This window comes from Bidens hawaiensis, unplaced genomic scaffold (genome assembly GCF_021521415.1).
Source record: "Bidens hawaiensis isolate Kalapana, Puna unplaced genomic scaffold, B.hawaiensis_p1.1 tig00010745_1, whole genome shotgun sequence".
Classification (NCBI taxonomy): domain Eukaryota; kingdom Viridiplantae; phylum Streptophyta; class Magnoliopsida; order Asterales; family Asteraceae; genus Bidens; species Bidens hawaiensis.
Window position 1 is genome coordinate 623035 of NW_027491825.1, and position 26091 is coordinate 649125.

The 26091-nt window shown below is 34.4% G+C and overlaps 1 protein-coding gene and 3 pseudogenes across 1 annotated transcript; 1 reads left to right on the top strand and 3 right to left on the bottom strand.

Moving 5' to 3' along the window:
* Positions 1–1430: 1430 nt before the first annotated feature.
* Positions 1431–2045, bottom strand: LOC143536222 (secreted RxLR effector protein 161 pseudogene; annotated as a pseudogene).
* Positions 2046–2634: 589 nt separating this feature from the next.
* On the bottom strand, positions 2635–2964 carry LOC143536223 (putative mitochondrial protein AtMg00820 pseudogene; annotated as a pseudogene).
* Positions 2965–18333: 15369 nt separating this feature from the next.
* LOC143536218 (cell division control protein 2 homolog A-like) lies at positions 18334–21239 on the top strand. The gene is made up of 8 exons (XM_077030263.1): positions 18334–18579; positions 18664–18848; positions 18913–19033; positions 19146–19319; positions 19822–19985; positions 20536–20623; positions 20754–20807; positions 20885–21239. Exons 1-8 carry the CDS (start codon positions 18571–18573, stop codon positions 20972–20974), a joined length of 885 nt encoding a protein of 294 aa, XP_076886378.1. The 5' UTR covers positions 18334–18570; the 3' UTR covers positions 20975–21239.
* A 775-nt stretch (positions 21240–22014) lies between these two features.
* Positions 22015–25091, bottom strand: LOC143536219 (FT-interacting protein 3-like; annotated as a pseudogene).
* Between the last annotated feature and the right edge of the window lie 1000 nt (positions 25092–26091).

Here is a 26091-nt window from a genome sequence, read left to right on the forward strand (position 1 = left end):
TTTTGCTTGTTTCTTCGTTTGGGGCTTGGTTTCACTTGAAATCATGTTTTATTATGGTAATTAGCCTTTTGTGCTATGTTATTAGATAGAAATTGCAGTTTTTAGAGATTATTTGATGCCGAAAAGATGTATATTTATATGTACATCACCCATCGTTTGTTTTTTTTAAAACCTCGCAGTATTTATAAACAAAAGTTACAAAATAGTAGTCGAATAGTATAAGAGTTGTTTTTATAAATATTTTAGGTCTTTGCAATTCTTCTTCTAGGTAGTCACCCATATGGATGAGGTCGGTACCGTATCGGTACCGGTACCGATACCAAAATATTTGGTTCGGTACCGATATTTAAGGTAAAATTTGAGATATATTAGTACGAAACTCAAAACTTTGATATCTTTTCGGTAACAACGGTACCAAATCTGTACTGATTTAGGTACCGGTACCAATATCAAATATTGCTTATCCTTACTCACCATTCATATCGCATTATCATGAATATTTTAGGTCTTTGTAGGTTAAAAAATTCTTTTGTTTTTTTTCATTATAAAAACAATTGTTTAAATAAATGAAGAAAATTAGATATATAAATGTCATATTGTTTTATCTGACCCGACACGAACCAAATCGTCGACCCGAAGGTTTTGAGTCCGTGACTTCGGTCATACCCATGATTAAGCCCAAGCTTCGCCACTGCACATGATCATGGTCGCATCACATGGAGGGAGACCCCCCAAATGCCTAGTCTCCCATGGGCATGTGGTTTTTATATTTTTTATACATACATTTCAAGAATCAATATTTTAGGCGTATCTGAAAAGTTAAACCCACTTTGAGTCTCTTCGTATGCCCATTGAATGATTTAGGCCCAATACCCATTAACATTTACCAAAATAAAAAAGGAAAAGGTCGGCCCTTTACTACTAACATATGTTGTGTGCTCATTACTCGCAGAATCACCGGCCCAGTCGCCTAGAGACACTCGCATAAGCCACAAAGTCGCATGCTGATTCTCCGACTCCGACACTCCGAGTGGCCAACTTCGATAGACCTAACCTACCTCAAGTAATAACTAAAATATTTTTTGTTTGGTTACTGTTATTGAAGTGTCAAGTGTGTAAAATGAAAACAATAATTACTGAATTCGATACCTTCATTAACCAACTACAAAGGCTTTAAATAGCCAAACTAATACAACGTTCAGAAACAAACTGGAACTAGTAAACAGGAAACAAACGAAAATAAAGGAAGACTCAACAAACTCTCGTGACTAAGCTTCCCACTACTCCATAACAATAACCTTCCTAATGACTCGGTCTTATTGAAACAAAAATAAAAACAGGAACATAAAACAAATAATAATCATGCATGCATATGCATAATTAATTCCATGTAGATCCAATAAATTCCTCCCCTTAAACAAGACCATTCTTCAAATGTCTTGTTTAACCACACAAACTCCCATAGCTTCTCGAATTGTCTTGAAGGATTCCTCCTTAACTGCCTTGGTCATACCATCTGCCACTTGTTGCTTAGTACCACAAAACTCCAACTTGACCATCTCTTTATCAACCAATTCCCTCAAATAATGATAACGAATGTGTACATGTTTGGTTTTTCTATGCATAACTGGATTCTTTGACAACTTTATGGTAGATGTATTATCACAATAGATTGCCACAGTTACTTTCTCCTCTTCCATTTCTTTTAATAATTCTTTCATCCAAACACAATGACAAGCACATAAACCAGCAGCTACATATTCAGCTTCAGCTGATGATAAAGTTACTATCTCTTGTTTTCTTGAGCACCAACACACTGCTGCACCACTTAGTAAACAAACATACCCAGAAGTACTTCTTCTATCTTCAACATCTCTTGCATAATTGCTATCGGTGTACACCACCAGTCCTTCTTTCTTTATTTTGTCATACCTTAGCCCATAGTTTAGAGTACCTCTAATATACCTCAGTATTCTTTTTGCTGCAAGTAAGTGATCTTCTTTGGGATTAGCCATAAACCTTGAAATGAGACTAACAACATACATAATATCTGGTCGGTAACTGTCAGATACATAAGACTACCAACCAGACTTTTATACATGATTTTATCAACCTCCTCCCCTTATCCAATCTTTGTTAGCACTGCTCCTGGCACCATAGGTATATGGACAGCATTGCCTTCCTCCATTCCAAATCTTTTCATTACTTCATTTCCATACTTCCTTATCTCTATAGCCTCTTCAGTTTGATTTACTTCAACACCCAAGAAATACCTCAACTGACCAAGATCTGTCATATTGAACTCCCTTTTCATTGATTCTTTGAAGTCTTCACAAATTACTTTATCACTTCCTGCATATATCAGATCATCTACATACAGGCTCACCATTAACAATTTACTCATTACCTTCTTAATGAACAATGTATGATCATGACTGCTCTTTTTGAACCCTTCTTTGTTGAAATAGGCTCCAATTTTGTGATACCAAGCTCTAGGAGCTTGTTTCAAGCCATAGAGGCTTTCTTCAACCTGTACACTTTATCTTCTTCTCCTTCCTTGATAAATCCTTCTGGCTACTCAACATACAATGTTTCTTTTAACTCACCATGCAAGAACGCACTCTTTACATCCAACTAGTACACTATCCAATCCCTCTTGGCTACAACCGCAAGGAACATCCTAATAGTATCCCATATAGCAACCGGAGCAAAGACTTCACTATAATCAACTCCATGCTTTTGAGCATAACATTTAACAACCAACCTTGCCTTATATTTCTCTACTTCTCCCCTTTCATTCATTTTAGTTTTGTATAACCACTTCACTCCAATGGGCTTCACATCATATTTTATACTGACCAATTCCCAAGTTTGATTACTTTCTATTGCATCAATTTCAGCTTTCATGGCAGTTATCCATTTCTCTTCTTTCACTGCTTCTTCATAACTAACTGGATCCTCCATAGTACTATACAAAGCCATCATATCTTCAGCATAACTAGTATAATAGTCTTTCATCCAAGCAGGTGTTTTCTTGAACCTGCTAGATGTTCGAGTATCTGTTTGCTCAGGAACTGGATCATCATTTTCTTTTTAATATGCATCTTTTTGGGCAGCTTCTTTTTGAGGAATTTGAGCTTGATCTGAGACATCATCACTGGCTTCATTTTGACTAGGAGAGTCAGTTTGTTCATACACCTTATCATCAGTACTTTCTATGACCAGATCTTGTACCTCTTCTTTAGTAGCATCCCAACTCCACTTTCCTTCTTCATCAAACGTGACACCTCTACTTATTACAAGCTTCTTGGTGATAGGATCATACAACCTATAGACCTTTGATTCCACACTAACACCAAGAAAGATACACTTATGGCTTTTGTCATCAGGTTTTGTTCTCAACTGTTTTTGTATGTGAGCATAACCAATACAGCCAAAAACTCTAAAGTGAGCCACACTAGGTTTAATACCTGTCCATAACTCCTCGGGCACCTTTTTATCCAAACTTCTGCTTATAGTTTTATTTAGAACATGGCAAGCCCAAGCTACTGCTTCTGCCCATAAGAACTTGGGCAGATCTTTTTCTTTCAAGAGACATCTTACCATGTTCATAATAATCCTATTCCTTCTTTCTGCCACCCCATTTTGCTGGGGTGTATAAGCAGCTGTTAATTGTCTTTTAATTCCCTCCTTTTCACAAAAATCTTTAAACGCTTGAGAAGTGATGTCTCCTCCCCTATCACTTCTAAAGAATTTTATATATTGACCAGTTTCTTTTTCAACCAATGCTTTAAATATATTAAAACATCCAAATGCTTCCCCCTTTAAAGCCAACATATAAACCCAAGTTTTTCTAGTAAAGTCATCAATAAATACTAGAACATACCTCTTATTTCCTTGAGAAATAGGTTTGATTGGCCCACATATGTCAGTGAATCAACTGAAGCCGTTCAGAAGCATGCCACTTGCTCTTCTTTGGTATTTCAACTCAATTTTGTTTTCCCACTGCACACACTTCACACACTTGAGTCTTCTGAGCAGCCTTGGGTAACATCCCTAAAATTTTGGTCCAAATATGACAAAATATAAAGTTAAAGGATCAAAAATAATCTCAAGATAAGTCATGGGAAAATATTAAATAAGGAAATATAAGAAAAATAAGAAAATAAAAATATTTTCTAAAGTCTTCTCATATGAAAGAAATAAGAAAAACTCCATCCCACATGGAAGGATGTAAGAAAGTGAAAGCATTCCACAAGGGTATAAATAAAGAAAATGAAATCCATCCCACATGGAAAGTGGTAAAGAAATGGAAGCTCTTTATAAGGAAGAGATTTTCCATAATTTTATTCTTTTATGCAAAACATGCACCTAGTGGTCCTAGCGGAGGGTGGGCAGCACCCGACGCGCACAGGCTCGGGCGAGGACGACGGCGATGGCGATGGCGAAGGCGAAGGCGACGACGACAGCGAAGGGCGTTGGGCGCAATGTGGCGCTTTGATGGCGCACTTTGCACTTCGCACGCTCGCATCGCCGCAAGCCGCTTGAGACACGTCTCACGTCCGGGTGACAAGTGGAAGCAGGACAGGACACGTGGTGGACGTTTCAGACCACTTGGCGACACGTGGCAGATGTGTCAGGCCACGTGGCAACATGTGGCGTGATCTCAGGAAAGGGGGCGTTAAAGAAGAGCCCATCGCGTATCGCGATGGGACTCAGTTTCAGCTATAAAAGGGGAGGCACGGGCTCATTCCCACACACCAAAAACTTTCCCTCTTTAAAATATTTTCTCTCACTACATCAATTTGAGTGCCGAGCATCGTTTTGCGTGCCACTGACCCGACAAACATCACCTCGTAAATCGTATCAATATCCGACGATTTCCTCGAAGTGCGTGCCACCCAAAAATAACCCGACATTCTGCCTCGAAGTACGTGCATGGCCCTGCGACATCTGAACATCGTCTTGATTTGCGTGCCAGGAAAGGTTGATCAAGAACGCCTCGATAAACGTGCATATAGAGTAGATGTGTCGCCCGTATAAACTTAGGAATATCTAACTCCAAATACCCGTGCGAGGTAAGGATTCTGCCTAAGTTATTATTTTATTATTATAAATGGCTTAGACCGTAGTCGGAGGTATAGCCTGAACCTTTATTACAATTAAGTATTATATAATTTTTCTTAAGCAAAGGTTATAGTCAAAATATAGTTTCTTCAGATTAAGAAACGTAAGCATGAACATAAAAAGGGTATAATCAAAATAGTATTTCTTTATTATTAAAAAATATAATATTCAAAAAGTATAGTTAAATTAATGTTTCTTCTTGAAGAAGAAACTTAGTATAAGACGTCCAGAAGAAACGTAGTATATAATTGGTAAATAAACAAGAGGACTAAAGGTCCGAATGCTTTATATAAATAAATGTTTTTATCAAGGTTAAAGCTATACAAAACAGACTAAAGGTCTGAAGCTAGATCGATGATCTAGTTATTTATACAACGGTTATTCTCGTACTATAGGTCCGAGGTAACTAAGCAAGAAGCAGAATCAGGAAACATGAATCAGTATCGGAAACTGATTATAAACAAAAAAAAGGTGAATACGCCCCAAACCTTTACAAACTCTTTTAGAGTCAGAATGTTTGCATAGGATTTACGAATCCTTAAAACTTTGTGTCACAATAATAAGAAACGGACACTCTGATTAAGAGTATACATGTGTCTGGATCCATTCATACATGGTGACTCGGCATTTCCCCGAGGCCATGCATATCATCAACATGCCTCTGGAAGTCTACGGGACTGTTCAGAGAAATGATATTGTGTATATATTTAATTGTACAAGGTACTTAGGGTAATTTGATCCTAATTTAGTTGGGTGCCTAATGAGTAGTCACAAATGTGTTATTGTTGGTTTCACAAAGGTATTGAAAAGAATTTTACAAAGAGTCAGCGTCATTCACCAGCTGTGTGGTGACGTATTTTCTAACCATTTTACAGGAGAACATAAAGGTTAGAACGGACAAGCAAGACAGGATAGAAGATTGGAGATATAGTCATTAGATGCTATCTGGTGGCTCAGATATTTTATTCCAAAAATTATAAAGAGTTATGTTTTATAAAGAAATGTGTTTAAAATATCAAACGGGTAATTAAACCCGAGTTTTCAATATAATAATATTTAATTAAAGTCTTCCGCTAAAATAAAACCCGCAACTCTGATGTATTTACAAAACAGGTACCAACTTTTGGTCACACGCCTAGGCCCTATGTCCGGGTGTGACACACTGCACACACTTCACACACTTGAGTCTTCTGAGCAGCCTTGGGTAATCCTTCAACCATTCTATTGAACTGCATGGTTCTAAGGACTTTGTGATTAGCATGGGCAAATCTCCTATGCCATAAATCTTCTCTTGTAGTGACTTGCATGCACCTGCTTGATTCTTCTTGTGCAGCAAATATAGGAAACATTCGGTTTCTGGTCATTTTAGAGGTCAATATTAGACCTCTTACTGGGTGGTACACCTTGCTGGCTCCCTCCTTAAAGATAAAGGTCACACCTTTGTCCTAGAGCTGTCCAACACTAATAAGATTAGAAGTTAGATCAGGAGCATAATACACCTTGGTGATAACATGAGTCATCCCATATACAATCAGCTTTACATCACCAATTCTAAGAACTTCCAATCTTTTATCATTTCCCAATTTGACAGAATGAGTGAAACTCATGTCAAGACTTGTAAACCATGCCTTATTTCCTGTTATGTGATTTGAGCAGGCTGAATCTAAAAACCAAATACTCTCCTTTCCTTCTTTTAATGCCTCAGATGATGCCTTTAGTATCTTTTCTTCTTGCTTGTAATTCTCCACATCTATTGTTGCCATAAGTACAAGCTCCTTATTTTCACCATATTCAGCATAATTAACAGCCTTCTCTTCAGAGGGTCATTCATATTGAAAATGCCCTAGCTTGTGACATTTATAACATTCAACGGAACTTTTGTTGAACGATCCTCGTCCTCTACCTCTGCCTCTTCCTCTGGTGAAGTTTGATCTCCCCCTTCCTCTTCCTCTACCATAAGAACTCTCTTGCTCAACCTTAAGAACTTGCTCCTCCATTGGCTTCTTTAGCAGTTTTTGTTCATGGACGAGTAGAGAGCTTTGCAGCTCATCTACTGTCATTTCATCCAAATCTTTTGATTCTTCAATAGTGCATACAACAAAATTGAAGTTTTCAGTGAGAGTCCTTAATACCTTTTCAACAATCTTCACATCTGACATGTCATCTCCACAATTTCTCATATCATTTGCTGTCACCATGACTCTCCCCATATACTCATTCACACCTTCTCCAGATTTCATTTCCAAAGTTTCAAAATCTTTCCTTAACCTTTGTAATTGAGCCCTTTTAACTCGTGCACTCCCTTGATACTTATTCTTCATAGCATCCCACACTTGCTTCGAGGTCTCCTTCTGGGAGATGGTCTTCAGAATTGTCTTGTCAATAGACTGGAACAAGTAATTCAAGACCTTCAGGTCCTTTAGCTTATTCTCATCACAATTCTTCCTCTGAGTTGATGTAGCTTGTTCTCCTGGCTTGATCACTGCATACCCATCTTCTACCATGTTCCAACACTCCTTGTATTGGATGAGATTCTTCATGACCATGTGCCAATGATCATAATCTCCATCAAACTTTGGTACATGGGTCGCCTGGAAATGACTCGTTTCTTCTGTCGTTGTTCTTCTTGCAGCAACTGGATTTCTTTACCTTCACAATGGATCTCACTCAGCTCTCTAATGGATCTCACAATTGTGCTCTGATACCACTTGAAGTTTCAAGTGTGTAAAATGAACACAATAATTACTGAATTCGATACCTTCATTAACCAACTGCAAAGGCTTTAAATAGCCAAACTAATACAACGTTCAAAAACAAACTGGAACTAGTAAACAGGAAAAAAATGAAAATAAAGGAAGACTCAACAAACTCTTGTGACTCAGCTGCCCACTACTCCATAACAATAACCTTCCTATTGACTCGGTCTTATTGAAACAAAAATAAAAACAGGAACATAAAACAAATAATAAACATGCATGCACATGCATAATTATTTCCACGTAGATCCAATAGTTATTACAATTATCTAAACTATTTATGAGTTATTGTGTATTTTCATACCCCTTTTTTCATATTAAAAGTCGTAGATGTTTTTTGTATTCATGGGGACGACCTGTATAGATTCTAACTTTCTAAGCATATAAATGTTTAGAGTATCAATATGTAAAATGTAAAAGAATCTAATAAAGGAATCATAACACATATAGATACGTAACTAGTGTCACATAGCTTACGCATTTAAGATCTTATCATTTGATAACTATGAAATCAAAGTTATTGTATGCGTATAGTTATAAAACACAAAAAATAATTATCTTTGTAATTTTCTCAAAATAAAATTGTATTTTCAACACGTTTCAAATGATAAATAAAGGAGACCAATCTAACAATACTATTAAAACAATACATATTGCCACATGTCATTCAACTAGTCTCTCCACATCAATGCCACATCATCTATTTCCTTTCCTATCTTGTATATTATGAAATCAAAAATGATGTTAATGATGGGAATCGAACCCTGGCACAATCCCGGGATGAAAACTTAACAAATGCAACAATGACCAACCAACCAAGGACTACAGATGTTCAATTAGTTGAAATACAAATCATATATATTGAAATAACCATTATAAATGGAAGGTTTTTGTAATTATGGCAATAGCTGAATTTCTCAATTGTGATATAAGTAAATTGTCCATAAAAGACTCCTTGGCTAAAATAGAATATAACAATCAATACATGATCAATAATCATTTGAAATTTGAACTGTTAACCGACATTAGTTATTATATATATATATATATATATATATATATATATATATTGACGTCATCCGGTTTAATGTCCGGTCCAACCTCTATGGCCGGTCCGACCTGTGACCCGGTAAGGCGTCCGGGTCGATGTCTGGTCCGGGTCTGAAAACATTGATTTAAACCTTAAGATTTTCCACCCTAATCATTTTAATCTCTCTCTCTCTCTCTCTCTCTCTCTCTCGGCTTACTAACTCCACCATCCACCATCTTCTATATTCCAGTAATGTAGATCGGGATTAATCGTTTTTCCGGTAAGGTTATACATTATACTCTAATGGCCAACAATGTTATATGATTTCCCGGCAATGTTATATCTTTTTTGACAGAATTACAAATTTTGTCCTTTAAACAAAGCCAATTTACGGTTCGTGTCCTTTATTTAGTTTCTTTGCAGGCGGTGTCCTTTGAACATTATTTTCCTATACGTTATGTCCTTTACGCTAAGTGGGTTAGAAAAACACAGTTAAATGACAACATGTGCATGGCATGTGATGAGTAAAATGGTCTTTTATCACTTCCATTCACACCTACAACTACTACCCCATCACCACCATTAATAATTATCCCATATTTACCCAACACCCCTGAACCCAATCACTCTACCACAGTTATAATCATCAACACTCCAACTAATATCAACGGCGGTCCAACCGCCCACGACGGAATTGAAGCCAACAACGACGTGAAGAAGAACGCTAACATAAAATATCTGGCCACCGTTAACGCCATCATCCAGGTCCGACCGCATTCGCATATTCCGGTTGGGGACTCAATAAACGCCGTCACCGGCGACGTTCCGAGCAACTAATCCCCCACCAACACCACCAATTGAATCCCTTTAAACACTTTGGATGCTTCAAAATTTGATGGTGAAGGTGAAGATCGGAGAAGAAACTGGTGTTCAGATCTGGCCCGAAAACGATGTTTAGATCAGTGAAGGTGAAGATCTAAACGAGGTTAAGATCTAATGGTAGTGGTTCAGGTGAAGGTTCAGATCTGAACGAGGTTAAAATCGGTGAAGGTGAAGGTTCATATCTGAAATGAAAAAAGATGGTAGTGGTTCAGGTGACTGGAAAAAGGAGGTGGTGATTCAGGTGGCTGGAAACCGAGGTGATGGTTCAGGTGGCCGGAAACAAAGGTGGTGGTCCAGGTGGCCGTAAACGGAAGTGGTGGTTTAGGTGGCCGGAAACCGGTGGTGGTGGTTTAGGTGGCTGGAAATCGGAGGTGATGGTTTAGGTGACCGGAAACGGAGGTGGTGGTTCAGGTGGCCGGAAACGGAGGTGGTGGTTGATGGTGGATTTTTGGGTTTTGCAAGTGGTAAGAGGGGTGATGAACTTTTTGCAGGTGTAGACGAAAAGACAAATATGCCCTCACATGCGCCTCACGTGGGAGCATTTAACTGAGTTTTTCTAACCCAGTTAGCGTAAAGGACATAATGTGTAGGAAAATAATGTTTAAAGGACACCGCCTGCAAAAAAACTAAATAAAGGACACGAACCGTAAATTGGCTTTGTTTAAAGGACAAAATTTGTAATTCTGTCATCTTTTTCCGGTAAGGTTTTCTGATATGGTTTTATATTTATTTTAATTGTTATATGATTTTGTAATAATCTCTTTAGGTTGTATATCAAAATCCAAGACTGAATTGATATTTTGAAGTTATTACAGTTTTCCGGTAAAGTTTCGGTAAGATTTTTGTTTTCCGTTTTTGTTTGTATTTATATTAATTATTATAAGATTTTCTTATAATCTCTTTAGGTTCTATATCAAAATCGAAGATACAATGGAGATTTTCCGTATTTCGTTTTTCCGTTAACGCGATTCAAATATTCTGGTTATCAATTAGAACATCAATTTTATATATGTTTACGTAATTCAAATCTTCCATAATTGGTAATTTGTTTATTATGTGATATTAATATTAATATTTAATTTTCTCATTTCAGGTTTTGTTCCCAACTTGATATAGCTAATTTCGTGGGTTGAAGATTTGTTGATAATATATCTTAGTTTTTGTTTAATATTAATGTATATTTTTGTTATTATTCATGTATTTATGTATTTTTCGCAATTCATGTAATTTATTTGATTTTTATATAATCAGTCATATACTGTTGTTGGTTAAAGTCCATTTAATATAATTTAATCAGAACCGATATATTAAAGAAAAATTTATTTGTATCTTATATTTATCTATTTATTAATGATAATCTCTATAATTTATAATAATTATTATACGTTTAGTAATTTTGTTATTATTAATTTATTACCTTTTCTAATTAGTTGTTACATCTTATTTTGATAGAAATAATAACATTTATACCTTACCATTTTTATATTTCAATATCTTTGACTTGAACATTATTCTGTTATTATATTGTAAGATATATTATATTTTCTATATATAACCAATTACGTTATATATGGAAAAAAACCCAATAAATAAGTTATAAAGTTTCCATGATTTTAATTACAAGATTTTTAATATAATAATTTGTTGCAAATAAGCATTTACATTATATTTTCTATTTTCAATGTATTTTCATGATTTTAATTACATAAATACAATAATTAAGTTTCCATGATTTTCACTTATGGAAGTCAAATTAAATTAAATTATTTAAACTATTTAAACTCAAATTTATTTTAATTACACTAATAATATTGTTACAAATATTTATGTATTTTAAGAATGATTTCAAATATTGTGATAACTATCATTTGACCAAAATAATATAACTATAATTAATGATCTTATATTTTGCCAACTTCAAAACAATTTATACTTTTTATATATGTAAATCGTTTGAATATAAGTTTTTGCAATATATGTTGACCACTATTTGTTATGACGTCTTTGACCATAACACTTTCTTTGTTTTACAAATACAATTATTTACCAAATATATATGAACATTAGCTCCATGTGATAGCTAAAAATTAATCAAATAGAAAAGTGTTTAATACCAAGTTTATAACCAATAATGTCTATATAAACGTAGGAATGAATGAATATTTACCAATTACATTGTTCTGTTAGATAAATTTATAAATGTTACTTTTATGTTTTACTTGCATATTATATATGTAGATTATGAAACATGACAATGTTTTGTCATAATATATGTAGATATATATGTTTATTTAAAATTTTGTAATTGTTTATAACATATGAATCCATTTTGTTTATAACATATTAATTGTATTAGAGTTGTACTTTTAATTTCAAATGACGCAGTTATCATTTAATTAATATTTGAATAATTTTTAATTACGCATAAATATCAAGATTAACGTATACAATTACAAAAAGAATTATATAATGAAATTGATTTTAAATAAAGTAATTATGTTAACTCTTCCTTAATTTAAGCTCAAAATAAAATAACATTGATCTTAAAATTAATTAGCATTTATACTCATTTTTATTTAAACAAAAGTTTAAAAAAATAACCTTATAATATTTAATGACTATATAAGCAACATATTAGCCATGCATTCTTCGAATTGTTCAAATCATCTATATCTTCACAATTTCTCTATAACTAATTTAACTTTTGTATGATATATTTTTTTTTTGTTTCCCAACTTATTAATTTATTTCCAACTTATCAACTATGAAATTCGAAAGTTTGACCATTCTTATATATTAATATTTAAGTAATAACAATAATATTAAAACCATGAATTCTAAATGTTTCAACTTATGATAATTTAAAGAAAACAATATTTGATGGTGATACATGTACATAAAATTATTTTTACAAGACATTGATGATGAATGTTCTGTTTCAAATTGTTATTGCTATTATATTACCGAATGTAAATATTACTTTTATTACTTAAATATTAAATATATAATTATGGTCAAACTTTGGAATTTCAAGTTAGATCAAATTAAAGTCTTGATTGTGTTTATAAACTTATTTTTGTTAAATGTTTGAATCATTTATAATAACAATAATTTGTTTCTAAAATGCCTACATTTAAGTTATTCATTCACGTTTATATTTATATTTATGTTGTGTATATATTATTTGTTGTATTTTGTTTAAGCAATTTTACTATGTTTTAATTTGTGGTCAAAATTTTGAATTTCAAATAAGAACAAATTAAATTGTTGATTGTTTTTACAAACTATTTTTGTTAAGCAATCAATAAATTAGTTTAAAACGAATTTGACATTTCCATAATAACAAATTATATTCCAAAACTTTTTAGAGTTAAATACATATTTTTTAATGGGTCAGCTCGGGTTTGATTTTCCTTTTAGCACACACACGCACACACACACACACACATACTTATTTAGCAATCGATTTTATGATAAAAACACGAAAATACTATTATTACCCCCTATATTTACTAATATGTTTTGTAATTTTTCAGGCCTCGGACTTCATGTATGTTGAAGTATTCCTTATAGATTGCAATTTTTGGATGTTGATTTAATTAGATGCTTAATTTTTAATTAAGATGTGTTTTTTTCTCATGTTATAAGTTATAAAAATGTTTTAACTTTTTATTTATCTTTGTTAGTGTTTGTGTGTTTTTGTATTTAAATTTACATAACAATTTAATGTCTCATAATTTATGTTAAACTATTCTTTTTTATATAAATATAACATTTGCATTTTACTAAATTTAGAATATATACATTAACCTAAAATACTTTACAGTCTAAGGTTAAACATCCATTATAATACAAATTAATGGTTACATAACGTTATTTGAAGTTAAAAATTCGTCATTAAAAATATTCCAATATCAAAATACTATCAAGATTTTTTTTTTTAAAATTCCATTAAAATACCAATTAATGGTTACACTATTCTAATTGAATTTGAATTCAATATTATATTATAATAATATGTTAATTATGTCAAAACTATTGCTTAAAATAAAACCATTTGTTCCTTAATTTATGCATAATTTTGGGTATAATAGTTGTAAGATGAAGACCTTTTAATTATATCAAAATGGTAGCTTAAAATAAAACTCGCATTAAAAGTTTTTAAATTTCAAAATACTTTCTAGGTTAATGTTTTTTGAATAATTCAAGAATATATTAAAATATTTTAATTATGTCAAAAATGTTGCTTAAAATAAAACTCTCGGATCCTTAATTAATGCATAGTTATGAGCATAATAGCAGTAAAATGATAATATGATGACTATCTTTATATAATTCTTATCATAAAATTTATTCTTTCATTCCAAGGATGTACATAGAGATTTATGATTTGTTTATAAGTTTGTGAATTGTATTTGTACCTTTATTCTCTTATTAACAATACATTGAATTGATTTTGTAGTAATTTTAATTTTCTTCTTTGTAAGTATAAAAAATTACAACACATGTCTTTCTATTTCGATGATTGTTTAATAAACAAGACTTTATGACTTCATATATTATGATGTAGTTTTTATTGATATATCTTTTTGGCTTCATGGATTAAGTTAAAAAGATGTTTTAAGTTGACATTTTACGTTATTTGTTGTTGTATGCTATTTTATTTTAATAAAATCAACAATGTAATACTTTATAATGAATGTAACATTATTTGTTCTTATAAATATTACACTATCAATTCATTATCATCATCATTATTTTTATTATTATTATTATTGTTATTATTATTATTATCATTGTCGCTATATACCATTGAAAGATATTGAAATTTTACATTATTGTTTGAGTCTTCGTCTCCAATTCTTCCAACATTATAAAAATACATTTTTTAATATGTGACAACATTTTGTTCTAAAAGTTACTTTTATACATATAAAATGTATTATGATATCAGTATGAATGTTTTGTTTTAAAATAAATCAAACACCAAGGTTTGGTTTGCAAATTATAGTTTATAATTAATAGTGTATAAATATATCAAAATCTCATAAATAAAAATCATTATATAATATAACTCAATTTACGTATTACATGTTATATTTTTATTATAATTTTCATCCGTGTGTAACACGGGCTTTCATTATTAAAAATGTTATTCTTTTAATGATATATTTAATTTGGATAATATTGTTTTTTTAAATTTTCAGGTGGTGAAACAAAATGAGTTTCTTTTGTTAGAATATTTGAAGAAGTTGATCGGTTTAATATGAAAGAACATGTTTAGATCTTTTCGTTGAAGTTTTTTTGTGGTTTAGTGTACACTAACTTATTGTAACCTTAAACTTTTAATATCTAGACATTGTAAATGGTTAATATTTTGGTCCGAAAGTTGAAGAAGTTTTGTGTGCTTGAATTTGTTGTTTAAATTTATTATGTTTGTTGAAATGTTTTTCTACCCGTGTGTAACATGGGTCTATACCCTAGTGATACACCAGGACATTCCATTTTGGATCGTGTATCATAATCATGATATTTATTATTTTTTGACAATGATTGATTGATATAAAAATTTAAAAATAAGTGTCATAACAGATAAAATAAAATCGACTCTATTCTCTTTCGGAATTTGATAAACATATCATGTTTTATTGAAACTTAATATAAGCTTGCAAGTTAATCAATCAATTATCAAGGACCAATAACAACGTTCCAAATCAACAATTTTTGATATCATTTCTGTTTTCTTTAACAACTTAGTAAAAACGTCTTTGTTTTCTTTAACATCCAAGACAAGCATGTGATTCAAATCTATGAGGTTGCCGATTCTTGATCCGATCAAATTTTCAAAACAATAATACAATTTCAATGTATGCGTCTATGTTAATGAGTGGCATTCGTATTGCTTGTGCTCATTTTCATTTGTTAAGATTTGATTTTAAGTCAAAGACGTATACATACAACATGTGGATATTATTTGTATTATGGTGATTAAGATGAATCCACCAACATTCAAAGAGTTTTATTTTGCATGCTAGCTTCCAGCCACATAGTACATAACTACATATGACTAATATGTTCTTGAAATCAGTCTAATTCTATAATTCCTAGTTATATTTGTTATTGATATAACTAGGAATGTCAATGAGTTACTTTAGATTATGCATACCTAAGAGCACACTCCAACCGGTTTTAAATATATCTTTGATTATGTCTATGAGCTACTTTAGATTATGTATACCAAAGATCACACTAGATAACGGACAATCACCATATCTTCTTAATTGCACGTCGTACCTAAGCCATTTTTCATCCCCTTCTCACGCAGGCTCACTTTTCCCATGAATTTCACTCACCTCCCTCACTCCTCACCATGTCCGTCTTTCTTCTCCCTCTCTTTTTCACGTCAACCAGTATCGTAGATCCTCTAACAAGTTGACAGAATGTAACTTAAAACCGTCATAAAAAATCATAAACATCCCTACTAGAGGTGGGAAAATAAACCGGTTATCCGAACTGACCCGAAAATCTAACCGAAACCAATTGAAACCGTAGATTTGGAACCGGTTTGTAATTTTCTCCACTAACAACCAGTTAACCGAACCAAAACCGGGCAAAAACCGAACCAAAATCGATCAAAACCCGAACCGAAACCGATCGTAACATAGTCAAGAAACTGGTTTCAACCCGAACCCAAACCAATCATAAACCGTTTTTTACCTTTGTTGACCAAACCAAACCGGCTTTAAGTTTAAACCGGTTTGTGCAATTCTAATACCTGCCATACCTTATTAAAGTTTCGCTAACACATGAATTTAATTTTCGTAACATAAAAAAACACTATACAAGTCTACTTGTTACATTCCACATTAATGGGAAAAGAAATACTTATAACTAAAAAAGTAAAAAATAATATGTGAGTGATTAATGCACTCACCATATTTCCATTTCCATATATCATAATAATAATAATAATAATATCTTCAACGTGTCTTCTCCAAAACCTAGCAGCAGAGGACTCTCGTCTTCTTCCACACAAACGCTTCATCGCAGGTAGCTATGCTTTCAATCCTTCCAGTTTTCGACTACTTATAACTTTATATTCGTTGATTTATACGCATTTTGCTTTTAATTTGATATTATACGTTACCGATTCAGAACGTACGTCATTACATGTGCTTGTTGACCTCATTTGACTTAATTGAAGTCTAGTTTGATTCATGTGGATTATAGATGCTTAACTTTTGCGATATTATTGTTAGAAACGTTGCTGATGTCACTGAGTTTTTATATATTTAGGTTAAATTGAGTTTAGGTAATGATATTGTGTTATTTGGGGTAAATGTGAATATGATATGTATTGAACTGTTTGGAGGATAGTGAAATACTGTTTGATTTAATTGAAATGCACAACAAGCTGTAATGAGGCAAGAAGTTCGTTTATGTTCGTCGTTTAATAAGCGAACAGGACATGGACAAAAAACTTTCGTTCGGTAAGCTTAACGGATGAACACGGACAGAGACCGCGTTTGCTCAATAGTGTTCGCGAACGTCTGGTAATGATTATACTTTTGAAATTAATATGTAATCGTTTATGTTCCTTTGTTCATTGGAGTTGTTTATGTATGTTTTTCCATAATGTTCATTAGTATCTGTTAGTGTTCTTTTGTCCGTTAGCGTCCGTTTACAATAATAACGAACAGACACAAACGGATATAGACAAACTTAATTCCTTTATGGAAGGACATGTACAAACTTAACTCCTTAATGGACGGACATGAACACGAATTTTCATTCGGTAGAGTGTTCGTGAACCGTCCGTTTGTCCGACAAAAGCTTAACGGACAAACACGGACAGTGTCTAGTCCGGTTCGGTTTGGTCCGTTTACAGGACAAATGTTATTGCTGTTTCATTTAGTGTCTTTCTTATATATTATTATTATTGGCTCTAACAACAATGACATTTGTGCTTTTTAATTTAAATCAACCAGTGTTCTACTAGCCTCCAAACAGTCCAATACATAACATTCACATTAGTCATTGACTGAAATCAGTAAAAATAGCGATGTTTCACACAGCGATAACATCGCGAATTGTGAAACATTGCGTTTTTTACTGATTTCGATCAAAGATTAATGCCAATGATATGTATGGAACTGTGTGGACTTTGGAGTCTAGTAAAAAACTGTTTGATATAATTGAAATGCACAAATGTCATTGTTGTTAAAGCCAAAAGTAATATATAATAAAGACACTAAATCAAACAACAATGACATTTGTGCATTTCAATTATATCAAACAGTGTTTTGCTAGCCTCAAAACAGTTTAGTAGATATCATTGACATTTCTCCCAAATAATGCAATCTTCGTATCTAGAGTCTAAGAGTCAGTTTGGACTGAATCTCTGATCGAAATCAGTAGAAACGGTGATGTTTCTCACGACAATAAGATCGCAAAATGTGCAACACTTTAGCGTCTGCAATATAGATCAATGAAACTTCACTTCCATCAAGTCAATATAACAGTTTGATATCATTATCATCGAAATGCACAAATGACATTGTTGTTTGATAATTTGATTTAGTGTGATTTATGACATGATTAACTATTTGTCTGCTAGAATTTGTTTAGTTGGATCATGGATGTATTCGCCCCTGTTTGTTTGATTAATGCTCTTGATTTCATGTCATTTTGGTAATATTGAAGTTTCTCATATTTTGTTATTATTTGCTGCTGTTTGAATGTAGATACAATTGAGTTAATATCAGTTAAATTTTGATGGACCAGGTATGATAATGCATTTCAACTTTTTCTGTAAGATATATTAGATGTGTTGCTTCAGTAGATTTTAATATGTTTATAAAACTATAGTATGAGAAGGTTGAGAAGATTGGTGAAGGAACGTATGGTGTGGTTTACAAGGCGCGTGACAAACTTACCAATGAAACAATTGCTTTGAAGAAGATTCGTTTGGAGCAAGAAGACGAGGGTGTCCCGAGCACAGCTATCAGAGAGATTTCACTTTTGAAAGAGATGCAACATGGAAATATTGTCAGGTAATTCGTTTATATGTATTTATCAGTTTATGATATGTAGTGAATGCTGACTTTTTGGTGATAGGTTGCATGATGTCGTGCACAGTGACAAACGGTTGTATCTGGTTTTTGAGTATCTGGATTTGGATTTGAAGAAGCACATGGACTCGTTTCCCGAGTTTTCAAAGGATCCGCGCCTTGTAAAAGTAAGTTAAAAGACTTTATGCATGCACACACGTCTTACATTGATCTATTTGATGACTAAGAAGTTGAAGATTTGATTCTATCTCACATTATGTTATGTTGATCAACATGCAGATGTTTCTATATCAGATCCTACATGGCATTGCTTATTGTCATTCTCATAGAGTTCTCCATAGAGACTTAAAACCTCAAAACCTTTTAATTGATCGTCGTACCAATTCGTTAAAGCTTGCAGATTTTGGATTGGCCCGGGCCTTTGGCATACCTGTCAAGACCTTCACACATGAGGTACTTTATAACGTTATTTATAGACATAGATGTTATAACTTCTAACATTAATCACAAGAATTATTGTTTCTTTATAGCTTTGGGCTTAGACTTAACTTATTTAGGGCTTAGACTTGACTTATTTAGGATTTTTAGAGAGAATTGAATACCTTAGGGCTTAGACTTAACTTATTTAGGTCACATACCATAATGGTATTTCCCTTACATATATTATTATTATTATTATAATTATTATTAGCTTTTATATAGCTGTTAAACTGTGATCTTATTATTAATATTATTATAATTAGTAGTAGTTTTTATATAACTGTTAAACATTGATTTCCTTTATTTTGCTTCATACACATGTACTTAGAGCCGAGGGTCTCTCTGGAAGCCACCTCTTTATTCCTTTGGATAGAGGTACGGTGTGCCTACATCCCACCCTCCCCAGACCCTACTTATAGCTTTGCTGTCGGTGGGATTTTACTGGGCATGATTGATTGAATTATTGTTTCTTTAGGTGGTTACACTGTGGTATAGAGCACCAGAGATTCTTCTTGGATCCCGTAATTATTCTACTCCTGTGGATGTGTGGTCCGTCGGCTGTATATTTGCTGAGATGGTCACCCAACGACCACTCTTTCCTGGAGAGTCTGAGATTGATCAACTTTTCAAGATTTTCAGGTTTTATCCTATTAAAACTGTGATTTAATAAATAAAGATAAGTTATTATTTCCATTTTATCAGAAGATATCGTCATATCCCTCACTCCTTTCGTGCAAAATGATATTCTAATTGCTTCTGATTATAGCTAGAATAATTATATGCATATATGTCACTATTGGTTTCATTATATACTACTTAATTTTATCTCTGAACAGGTCAAACAAATTCTAAAAAAATAGCTTAAAAGTAAATGAGTCATATGTGTGGAACAACTTTTATGCATAAAACCTTCTAAATCATTCCATTAAAAAAGATAAATCATTTGTTGAAATTATATAAATATAATTTTTGTAATCATTCATGTTACCCTAATTATATATAGAAAGTAGAAGCATTAGTACTTTTACAACAGTGTTTTGGGTTAGTGACTCAGTTCGCTCGACCCGCATTCATATCGTGACTTTTGCTGTATATATGATTAGTATTCAGTAAACACATGATCAATCTCGTTTTAAGATACATGGGAACTCCAAATGAATCACGATCAATCTCGTTTCTTTAACTATAGAATCATGGGAACTCCAAATGAAGATACATGGCCCGGTGTGACTGCACTACCCGACTTTAAGTCTGCCTTTCCAAAATGGTCATCGAAGGTGATCAATCTTTTTCTTTTATACCATCAAGGCATCAATTTCTTTAGTCTTTAATATTCCATTTCATTTTAAATGATTTATAAAAGAATTAATCGCCAATCGGTGCATCCTTTTCTTTTCTTTTCTTCAGGACCTGGCACCCGTTGTCCCAAATCTTGAAAAAACCGGCCTTGATCTCTTACGTGTAAGTATAAACAAATTGCCACATTAGTTTTCATTAATTCTCCCACTGATTTCAAGTATCAATGCAATTATTTTCAGAAAATGCTGTGCTTGGATCCAAGTAGAAGAATTACAGCCCGGACAGCACTGGAGCATGAATACTTCAAAGATATCGGGTCTGTGCCATAACTTACCAAACCGAATCCTTTTTTAAGGTTTTGCTATGTGAGATATGTGTGCCATTTTTAGCTTATCATTTCTTCTACCACTTAGGAAAGGTTAATTTGTTAAGGCGTGCTAAGCCATTGTCGAGTTGGCTTGTGCGTGTGCCTTGTTTCTTTCATCTGAAATCCTAAAGTTTCAAATTCTGCCACGGTTTTCTTGTTGGACATATCATCATGTTTTATTTCCTTTCAACGGATTTGTTCATTCTGCATGTGATATTCATTTAGTTAATGGAATCGAATTTAATTGATGTCAAAACCAATGTGCTTTTGAAGGCCTTCATATCACATTTTATAATCAGCCATGAGAACCCGTCATCAAACTCACGGCCTGCCGACACAATGATTTCTATAAGAGGTTAGAGGTCGAAATTAGTAGAAACTGGATTCAAACATGAGACTGTATTGTATTTGATCTTAAACAGTCTACAGAACCAGAGGTATAAACTAGCCAAGTCGAGCTCAGCCTGTTTAGCTTGATAGGCTCGAGCTCACCCTTGGTTTGTTTCATGCTTTGTATTAAAGCTTGAACATGACTTGTGAGAATTTTAAAGCTTTAAGTTAGACTCGTTTATTATTTATCAGTTATTTTATGGATACAACTATAATTACAATTGTAGTCATATATACCCAACTATAATAATATGTACAATAATATTTATTATATTAAATACATAATATTATACTTATATAAATGATAGGCTTGTTTATGCTAGCATGCTTAGTCAAATTCGATATAAGAAGCTTAGGCTCGAGCTTGTTTATTAAACGAGCTTTAATATAGGCTCGACCTTGTTTATGTTTGGCTTAATTTGAGTAGATTTTAACGAGACGATATCGTGCAGGTCATTTTTGACTTCGCTTTTTACACATATACAACAATCCTCCATTTACAAACAAGGCAAACAGTTTTCGGCATAGGTCAAATCATATACTAATTTACAATTTTTTACCAAAGTTTTTCAAACAATCCAATTGCTTTCAATGCTTTCTGAAAAAAAGAAAACCACACATGATTGTTCACACAGAAACCTGCCTTAGCTTATTCATAACATGCTATCGGCACGCGCTGGAAGTCGTCTAAAGAAGTTCATAAATGTAGGTGGCAACCCACCACGAAATCGCGGGTGTCTCATAACATAAAACCCGGTCAGTGTCACTAGCACTTGTAAAGGCGTATAATATACCACAAACGCTGCAATGAGACTAAACACCATGACCATAATTGTAGCCCGTGGGTCCCGCCAGCTAAGCAGTCCCTGTACCCGTTCCCCCTGGCTTGCTATATCCCCTAGCACCGTTTGGGCCTGACCCACAAGACTTCGTAACCGGTCATACCGTTGCCGGATAATATCCGGGCTCCGAGATGACGGAAACAGGTCGAATTCCTCATCTAACTCGTCGGGGTGAATTGCGTCTGCGTGTGATAACCGCGTGTTCATGTGAGGCGGGTATTGTGGCCTAAACCAATAGTTCCTGAGCCCGGTTAGGAACATGAGCATGAAACCCGTTGTCAGAATGAGTTCGGGCAGACACACGAGCATCACGAGCACGATATGAAAAAGCACGGTTATAACGGGCCTTTTCCATAAACGAATTTCCCAAAAGCGTTTATTCATCGTGAAAACCCCGTTTAAAACCGACATTACCCGATAGTAATTAGCCTTTGTTTTCCTCATACTCCATAAATCCGAGTTAACATCAGTCATATACTCAATGACCTCTTTCCTTAGTGGCGGTTCGGCACGACTGAGCCGAGCCGCTACCGTCATAACTACTTGGCGGCGGAGCGTTTCCACCTGACCCGTCGCCAACGGCCTCACATAATGCATTTTTGGCAACAACGGTTTCGAGTACATAAAGATCAAATTCATCATTGAAGTAGTCGAAAACCGAATCGCCAAATGCAACTCCCCCATTTTCTTAACACCCGTCGGGTGAAGAACTAGCAGCGGGTATGAATGTGTATAAATCCGTTTCAAGTGTCGAGATTCTTATTCGAATCTTCCCGATTCTCACATCTTTCAAACCGGAGCCATTGGAGCCGTTCTCGAGCTGAGAGTTATCAAAAACGCCCACGGTTAGAACCGTTGACGGGTCGAAAACTTCCCACGTGTACTGCTCGTTGAACCTTGGACTCAAACTGTCAATAACGGTTCGGGTCCGAACCCATTTTTGACCATATTTAGCAACACAATACGCATCCGTCACACCCATACCATCTCGGGTTTTCATAGGAACGAGACCACTAGCATTTAAGATCCCGAGTTCCAATGACCCGACTGCGGGCTTCCACAGTTGTTTCGCCGACGGTCTGAAATCGCTACTATACCGAGTTGACTCATCAAGCACGTGATACCCGCCTTCAAGACAAACCCGAAGTTGGAGCCGAGTAGCAAATCTACCATTATCATCACTCGGGTTATGAAGCCTAACCCATTGGGGAAGAACGGGCCGATCCTCGGCCCGTTTTTCGACAGTGTTTAATGGTATAAACACCTTCGCTAATGTCTCTTCTTTACCGGGCCCGATTCGATCTTCAACAGTAATAACTATACAATCGTCAAACGGTTCAGCGGCTACAAACATCAAGTCTTCATTCCATGATGCATTTGCATTTCGCGCGTGAACCTGTCTCGCTTTTGAAATGCGGTTATCAATCTGCGCTTTCGCATGCACATTCGGAACCCGGGTTCTATCAGCCCACACGAGATCTTGTACCTCGATAACGTTGACCCTAACATACCAAAATTTAGGAGAGTTGTAGACTTTTGATCGGGTGTACTTCGAAGCAACCGAGCTATCGACCCCGCTCGTTTCTTGATCAACAAGAAATGCTTCGGGAAACGCTTCATCGGCTTGTGTCCCGAACCAAACCGCAAGCATGAGTTCACCTTTTTTTCGGTCACCCTTTTTGCTCTCTAACAGGTACCACTCGGGAGCTAACAGGCTATCGGGTGGGACCCGTTTCGGGACATCGTGAAGGTTCACGTGAACCAACCCGAAAAAATCGTCTTTTATCATGTCTTTATCTTTAACCACAATGACTAAAACCGTAGTTTGCAATTGTTCTCGAGAGAATGCGAAAACCGTGTTCCATTCCGGGCTCGATGTTTTTGAAAAGTGTCGTGTGGTTCCTTTGTAGTTCCCGACCCGTACTTCAACATACGGGTCAAGACTTCCCGTGATGTCCATATCTGGGAGGTCTTGTGCTTTCACGACCCGAACGAATAGGAACTGCATCAGTTCAACCAGGTCGTGAGTGCGGGCCCGTTGTTTATTATTTTTATTCACGACCCGACCCCCGATGACCTGACCGCCTCCAAGAAATGGGCTCGTTTCTTTGAGAGAATACTCCACTGGCTGTGATGAAGATCCTGAGTACATTCGGACAATTTTCGGTTGACTTCGATATTGACTTTGACTTTGACTTTGGCTTTGAGTTTGACTTTGACTTCTCGTGCCTTCTGGAGGAAACTGAGGTTCCTCGACAAAATCCGGGTTTGGCAAGTGCCGAAATGTTTTTCGTGAACGTTTAGACTTGTTTCGCCCACGGGAGGTAGTATCCGTTTGAGGAAGTGGATCAGGAAATGGATCTGGAAATGGATCCTTTGACCCGTTTTGACCATGGGAAGAAGTATCCATTTGAGGAATTGTGCCCGAGGATCTAACTATCGGGTCATCCGTGACAAACACTTTAAGGCCCAGTTCGCCTTTCACATGTGAAAAAAAGCTTCGTTTTTCTAACGGGTAGTGAAAAACAACTGCGTCTGAATAAGGGACAAATGACGCTCCGTTAATATGAACTTTACCCATTAACGACTTCGAGTCGGTTCCTTTATTAATGTGGTATACAGACGCGTCAAGTGTAAGGTTCGAGAGGTTATCCGGGTCAGAAATATTGAAATAAAACGTTTCGTTCCAATATGGGTCAAGATCGTTTTGTTTGACCGTGGTTCTGAACTTTTGACCATCGAATTGAAGCTTGACACATGGGCTTGCGGAGCCCTGACTGTCTTTAGCCATAAGCCCATGGGCGCTTCGGACCTCGACTCCTAGCTTTAGGCTGCTCATTTTGAGATTCTTCTCAGATTACTTTTCACTTTTCACTTTTCACTTTTCACAAGCAGTTTACAGGTGTAGTTGCAGATTGCAGTATTTGATGGTTCACACCTGTAAAGATTGCAGTATTTGATGGTTCACACCTGTAAAACAATATCTATCTTCTCAAACACAAACTCTTAGTGAAAATATTCCATGGACACATGGAATCATCAAAAGAAGTCAAGGGTGTGCGAAAAAACCAAACTGAACTGAAACAAAAACTAATGATTTGGTTTTATGTTTTGGTAAAAACCGAACTTTTGGTTCAGTATCGGTTGTGCGTGTAATAATCCAAATGCATAATAATCCATTATTATTAAGTAACAAAAAGTTTCAAGCCAAATTTATTATTTTTGGCTAACTTTTTTTTTTCAACCAAAAATTTTCAAAATGGCAAAACCGAACGGTTTTCAAAAACTTAAAAGCTGAAATTTCGGTGTTTGGATCCACACCGACTCATAACAAGTCAATCATTAACGTCCAAATGTTCAAAAGAAAAGTAGAAACAGTTACCTCTTAATGTATTATACTATATATCCAGTTTACGATCGGATGCGCATAAACTAGTGCATGCATATTTGTGTGACTGAATTTAAACATAACATGATGAGAACATGCTAGGTAGCATGAAGAACATAAATAATAATATATAGAAGAAGATGAAGTGGTTAGTTTTAATTATTTGTCAATGGATGAAAGTTTCTGAGATTGTTCATGGAAGAGTTGCAGACGACGAATGTTTCTGTTACAATTTTATATTGTCACGCTTGTTTGTTTTATTCAACTGTTAAATTTCGTATGTACAAGAAATAGCATGCCAAAGAATAATTATATTATTTAAATAATTAAGGATTTTAAAAATTAAGCTAAACTGGTGTTAGTTAGTTATTATAGTTATTATCTGTCAATAAGTTATATGAGTTATTAAAATCTTCTTTAATTATATTTATATCAGTTATTTATAAGTTTTGTATAACC

Bases quoted from the DNA above. Each gene is read 5' to 3' on its own strand.
- LOC143536218 (XM_077030263.1), top strand. The intron at 18,849-18,912 runs GTAATTCGTTTA...TTTTGGTGATAG, and splicing joins CAACATGGAAATATTGTCAG to GTTGCATGATGTCGTGCACA. The intron at 20,808-20,884 runs GTAAGTATAAAC...AATTATTTTCAG, and splicing joins CCGGCCTTGATCTCTTACGT to AAAATGCTGTGCTTGGATCC.